We start from the raw sequence: 6,890 nt of genomic DNA on the forward strand, positions 1-6,890 counted from the left end.
TATCCTTGGCACTCCATAACGGGGTACGAGTTCTGTTTTGAGCCATTTTATGACTGTCTTTGCGTCTTCTTTTTTGCAGGGAATGGCTTCAATCCATCTCGTATAACGATCTATCATTACTAACATATATCTAAACCCTCTGGCCACATTGTCTGCTCCCATGTCTGTATAATCAATACAAATGTCTTTGAATGGGGCTTCTGGGACTGGTAGTCCGGCAGCCAAAGTGGATTATTTGGCCTAGCCTCGTTTTGACTGTTAAAGTTTTTTTTATTGCTGATTATTAATCATTTATATGTATATAATGATATCCAGGTGGGTGTGGAGTTCTCACCTTTGGGGAAATTGAGAAAATCGAGAAAATCCAAGATGGCCGCCACCGAACGCTTAAAATCCAGATGTGTTAATATCTCCATGACTATAGAAGGGACAATAATGACCAATATGTCGTTTTATATGTTTTCAGATACAAGGAATCAGATGAAACCATTATTGTAATGATAGTTCTTTGTCTCTTTGCAGAAGTGATGGATGAACAGTGCATATTCAAGTCGAAATACGGAGACCAATGTGATGACAGGCAGCCATGTTCTAAAAGTGCCGGATCGTCCCGGATAATCTCAATCATACAAGCAAGCCAGACGTACAAAGACAGTTTGTTCACTGAGCTGGAAACTCAGTTCAGCACCGATCCAGACCTGAGTGTGTTCTATCACAAAAATTGTGTTTCACGGTACACATCAAAAACTAATTTGGCAAAATATTTGAAAGCTGACACTGATGAAGAAGCCGGACCGTCTACAAAACGCCTTCGCCGTTCGTCAAGCGTCTTTGACTTTATGCACCACTGTCTGTATTGCGGGCAGCTATGTGAACTAAACAAGAATGAACGACATCCAGAACGATGGCGACCTGCGTACCTCTGTCGTTCTACTCATTCGGAGCATAGTGGAGAGCCATATAAGGTGTATTTACTTGAGAAATGCGATTCCAGGGCAGACAGTTGGGCCAATGATGTCAGGCATCGAGTGCAAGGTGCGTTGAGTGACTTGCATGCAGTGGAGGCACGCTATCACAGAGATTGTATGAGTCGCTTTTTCACCAACAAATATCTATCACAACATGATCACCTTGAACAAGCAACTGGAGCGATCATTGACATAGGCCTGGATCATACTTTGAAGGAGCTGAAAGCTGACAAACATCGGATATGGAACTCACTCGAATTATTCCATGAATACTCAAGCAACTCTGGCAGGACACTTAGTAGGCGAAGACTTCTCGAAGAGCTGCGGCAGCATTTTGGCAGTGAACTTCTTGTCCTATCCGCCCCAGGCTTTGCAAGCATAGTCACATTCACAGAAAATACTGCCAAAACGCTCAAACTAGTGAAAGATGATGAAGAGGATGACATCTCACGAAGTATTGCCAAAGTCAGCAAACAAGTTGTGCGAGAATGCAAGGCCGTGGAGCACGATAAGTCTTCATACAACAAACACATTGATAAACATATAGCCAGCCAGTCGGTTTCAGACACTTTGCAAGATCTGCTGACAGCTATTTCTCCCAAATTGGAAACATCATTGCCAGCTCTGCTGATTGGAAACATCATTACAAGCATTGTAACTAATCGAGCAACAGATCTTCAAGTAGCACTGGGCATATTGATGCGCGACTCCAAGGAATTACTGACTCATATGTATGACTATCGTGTTACATGCAGCTACGATGAAATCCAGCGTTTCAAGAAGTCCGCTGCACTTGCGGTAGCACATGATCTCACTGAGCAAGGAATATCTGATGCACAGCAAGGCTTGGTGCAGGTGGTGTCCGATAATTTCGACACAGATATTTCGACCCCCAATGGCAAGGCATCCACACATTCTCTAGCCATGATTATCATGCAACCATCAACACATTATGAAGACGTACAAGGACCTGACACCATCAGGCGAATCAAAAAGGAAGAAGTGTGCCAACCAATACCAGACGACAACGACTCATTTGTTGTATACTATGGGCAAAAGAAACCAGAGATGCCCAGCATACCTACTGCTTCACTTTCATCAGAACTCCAAGTGATGATGGATGTATCACGGAAAAGAGCAGCCGAGAATGACTTTGCATTTTTCAATGATGTCGTTACACGGGTAGGCTGCCCAGAGTTCAATGGTTACAACACCCGGTTGTGTCGAGAGCAAGGTCACACCCTCAAGCCAAAAACCAACATTGTATATCTACCTCTGATAGACATGCCGCCAGCATATCCGTCAACAATGATGGCAGCAATGAAGAAAGCACAGCAACTATCGCATAAAGTCGGACAAGAGTATGTGGTGTTCACAGCCGACTTGCAACTCTATCGCATAGCTTTACATGTCCAATGGGAAAATCCGATTCAACTTGGAAATATCCACCTTCGTCTTGGTGGAATGCACTTATTAATGAGTTATTGTGGTTCCATTGGCACCCTTATGGCTGACACAGGCATTGTTGAAATACTTAGCCCTGTGTTTGGTGGCGTTCTGAAGATGCTGAGTGGCAAAAAATTCCCACAAAATGTTAGAGCTCTCAGAATGCTAGTTGAGGAACTACTTCGGTCCATCTTCACCAATCACCAACTAGAATGCATGGCTGATCTTACCGACATCTTGGACGACCTCGCTTCTCAGAGTAGAACAACAAAGCTTTGGGTGGAGTGTCTCATCAAACCCATGTTTCTCGTTCTCCAGTTCATCCGTGCTGAGAGGGAGGCTGATTGGCCGTTGCATCTAGCAACTGTCAAAGATATGATTCCGCTGTTTTTCGCTGCAGGCCATGTACACTATGCTCGGTATGCATTGTACTATCTACGATCAATGCATGGCCTTCCCAAGAACGTTTCCGATCAATTCATGAAGGGACAGCATACAATGCACCATAACTCTGGGCTTTTCAATGGCATTTGGAGCGATATGGCCATTGAAACAACCTTTATGCGGTACGGCAAAGGGAAAAGTGGAATCGTCGGAATAACACTCAAACCAGAAACCCTCAAGACATGGGCGTATAGCTTGCACACATGTCACAGTGTGATTCGTGACTTGAGCGAAATGAGAGAACGAGATCACTCACAGAGCCAAACTCAGCATAAGGAAGAAACACCAGGAAGAATCAAGGGTGATCTTAAAGACAGACAAGCTCTGCGTGACAAACTTGAACTATGTACAGATCCACTCGATCCCAAGCATCCCAAAGGCTTACTGAATATTGTTACCGGACAAATTTTGACCCACCAATCAATCAATGTGGACACTGCAGCAGCAATAGGTCATACCCAGATGCAGTCGTTTGAGGAGAGCTGGCCTGCAGGATTCCATGCCACCATACCCAAACTAGTTACCACCATGTCATTGTCTCGTAAACACATTAAAGTAGGAGACACGAACGTGTTTGACACAGAGGTCATATATGCACGGGCCATGGGCTTGCAACGTAGTTCACGGGATCTAGACACAGACACACTCATGTGTCATGAACTGGCGCCTGTTCCAACAGCTATGTTCGATCAGCAAGGAAACATGAGAGATGCTAAAACAAAATCAAACCTTAAAAACGCCCTAAAGGTAGACGTATCACGAAGGCTCGCAGAACAGGATGTGCACACAACATTCCTCGATGGATGTGCTATCCTTTGGGTAGTGCCATGGCCAACATCTGGAACTGTACAAGACTACCTCGACCTGTTCCGAAAGTATCTGCGCACACACTTGACGACCAGTGATGTCTATCTAGTCTTTGACAGGTAGGCAATGTATTAAATACATATTGCTTTAGAGTCTAGCATAACACTAGCTATATTGATCAAAATTCACAACATCAGTACACATACATGTATGTTTGCAGTTATGAAATATTCGCATTGACCCGATGTTAATGATTCGATTGTATTGATATTTCAGATACATTGAGGGTAGTACGAAGGAGTCGACACGCCGCGGACGCGACAAAGGAGCCAGTAGAACCTACACGCTGCGTTGCACAGCCCGACTACCACCACAAAAAGTTGTGCTCACCGTCACTTCCAATAAAGCGCAATTAATTGACCTGATTGTCGAGGACATAGTATCGCACAAAATAGACTTCCAAACTCATAAACTGGTTGTCACTGGCAGTGATCCGGTGCCACTTGAGATCGAAGGTGGACAAATGAACAAACGGCCAGACATGACCACTACACAGGAGGAGGGTGATACCCTGATCATACAACAGGTATCACGTGTGCAGACTGGCACTGTCCTGGTAGTTGCAGATGACACAGACATCTTTGTTCTCTTGTTGCACTTCTGCCACCTGGGCAAGATAACCTCGCATGTTCTGATGGTTTCCCCAATCCATGGCCGAACTGTTTTGGATGTCAACGCCGCAGTGGAAAAACACAAGAGCATCATCCCTGATTTACTGGCTGCTCACGGTCTAACAGGCTGTGACACAGTCGCGTCTTACTTCGGTATCGGCAAGGCAGTTGCACTCAAGGCTCTAAGAACCGGCAAATATAAACTTGATTTGGTGGGCAACATGGAATCAGAGGTTACAGATGTAATAGACCAATCAACAAAGTTCATGTTGGCATGTTACGGTCAGCCCAATTGCAAGTCTCTCACAGAAGCACGACAAAAAGCATGGTCCTCAAAGATTGGTAGAAGCAAAGCCACAGCTCCAAAACTCTGCTCACTTCCACCGACTGCCGAGGCATTTAAAGCAAATGTAGCCAGAGCGCATCTTCAAGTTGGTGTTTGGCGACGTTCTCTGGAAGCCTGCCCAGCAGCAATTGACCCCACTGCTCATGGATGGTCACGCGACGTCGCATCCGGAGCACTTGTACCAACTATGGTGCCTGTTAACACCCCGCTTGTCCCACCAGAGCTGCTATCTCTCATCAAGTGCACATGCCACAGCCAAAATCCATGCAGTACACAACGGTGTAGTTGCAAAAAAGCAAGTATGGCGTGTACTGAGTTCTGTTCTTGCCAGGGTGGAGGTACTTGCCAGAATGATCACCAAGATGTTGTGGACGATGCAGACGACTGAAACCCAACAATCGTAACATACTAAGCTTGTTATTATGTCTGTATCATATGTTCTATAATATATATATGTTACTATGTCTACCCGCACTTGTATTACATGCATAAATGTATATGTTTGAAATATATTGTAGCAGTTAAACATAAAGGTTACATAACTATGCATGTATTAATGATTGGATGGGACCGTTTGTGTCTCATTTTTATGTGAAGACGAACTGCAAAATATATAGATGTATATCACAGAAACTGCTATTTTGAATTATATGTGCCAGATGCATGTCGACTACTTGCCGAATTATATGCCATTCAGAACATCAAATATTATATTCAATTTTTGTCGCATATTGCAAAAAACAAGTTTTATGTTGTTTGTATCATTACAATGATGGTTTCATCTGATTCCTTGTATCTGAAAACATATAAAACGACATATTGGTCATTATTGTCCCTTCTATAGTCATGGAGATATTAACAAATCTGGATTTTAAGCGTTCGGTGGCGGCCATCTTGGATTTTCTCAATTATCTCAATTTCCCCAAAGGTGAGAACTCCACACCCAATTGGGTATCATTATATACATATAAGTGATTAATAATCAGCAATAAAAAAAACTTTAACAACCAAAACGAGGTTAGGGCCTTGGCTGCCAGACTATGGATATCTTCCCATTGGGCACTTATATGGCTTTTTTATATTGAATGCATTGCACGTGTCACAGTCATTAACGAAGTTTTCAACCATGTCCTTCATGTAGGGATGCCACCACTGTTGTTCAATGTCTTTTGTTGTTCTTGCTTTGCCTACATGAGTGGGACCATGTGATTGTTCTATTAGCAGGTGGCATAACTTTGCAGGTGCGACTAAACGGCCGTCGTGGGCTCTCCACAGGCCATCTACTTCCTTTGCTCCCTTCTGACTCCATTGATTCTGTTCATACACTCCAGCATATTTCTGCATGTCTTTGATGTGTTCAGTGGTTAACTCCTCTTGACTATTAGCCTTTGTACATATCATTTGCTTGCTGTACCCTCCTGCCTTCTTTGCTGCCTTGTCTGCTGCATCATTTCCTCTGGATATTGCATTGTTCAATATTTGATGTCCTTTGCATTTCCTTACTGCCACTTTTGCGGGCAACAGTAAAGATGTCAGCAGGAGTTTTAGAGCTTCGGCATGTTTTACTGGTGTCTTAGCAGATGTTAGGAACCCTCTTCTGATCCACTGTGGTCCGTCTATATGCACTGCTCCATAGGCATATGCTGAATTTGTATAGATGTTGACTCGTTGTCCCTCTGCATGCTCCAAGGCTTTGGTGAGTGCCACTACTTCTGCCAGTTGGGCCGAAGCAGGTTGGGGGATGATTTCTGCTTCTATGGTTTGTACATTTTCTCCCTCCTGCCGGACTACTGCATAGGAGGCCACATTCCCGTCATCTCCCTTGTAACAGCAGCCGTCACTGTAGAGAGTGAAGTCTGGTTGGTCCAGAGAATCTGTTTCTAAATCTGATCTTATCTTGAGATCCTTTTGGGAGACGAACTGACAGTCATGGGGTGTGTGCTCTTCCGTGCTCAGTCCTGTAGACATGTTTGTTAAACCACTTTGGTATGTTATGTGTGGTTTCAACAGACTGGTCTGAATCTTGATTTTCCTGATTGGGGAAAATGTGAATGCCTCTGAATTTATGAATGCTACTACTCCATGGGCTGTGTTTACTTTCAATGGGTGGCACATTACCACATGTGCAGTTTTCTCAATGACTTTTGCTAGTGCAGCTAGGTGTCTTGCACATCCTGTCTGGCCCAGTTCTATATTGTCTAGCTTTGA

General features: G+C 43.9%; 1 protein-coding gene across 1 annotated transcript; it reads left to right on the plus strand.

The window, feature by feature from the left end:
• The first annotated feature begins 295 nt into the window (after nucleotides 1-295).
• LOC307019230 (uncharacterized protein) lies at nucleotides 296-5,508 on the plus strand. Its single transcript, XM_079649938.1, has 2 exons — nucleotides 296-3,784; nucleotides 3,942-5,508. Exons 1-2 carry the CDS (start codon nucleotides 498-500, stop codon nucleotides 5,068-5,070), a joined length of 4,416 nt encoding a protein of 1,471 aa, XP_079506064.1. The 5' UTR covers nucleotides 296-497; the 3' UTR covers nucleotides 5,071-5,508.
• Nucleotides 5,509-6,890: the final 1,382 nt, after the last annotated feature.

Source organism: Notothenia rossii (genome assembly GCF_949606895.1).
Source record: "Notothenia rossii genome assembly, chromosome: 9".
In the NCBI taxonomy this organism is placed as follows: Eukaryota; Metazoa; Chordata; class Actinopteri; order Perciformes; family Nototheniidae; genus Notothenia; species Notothenia rossii.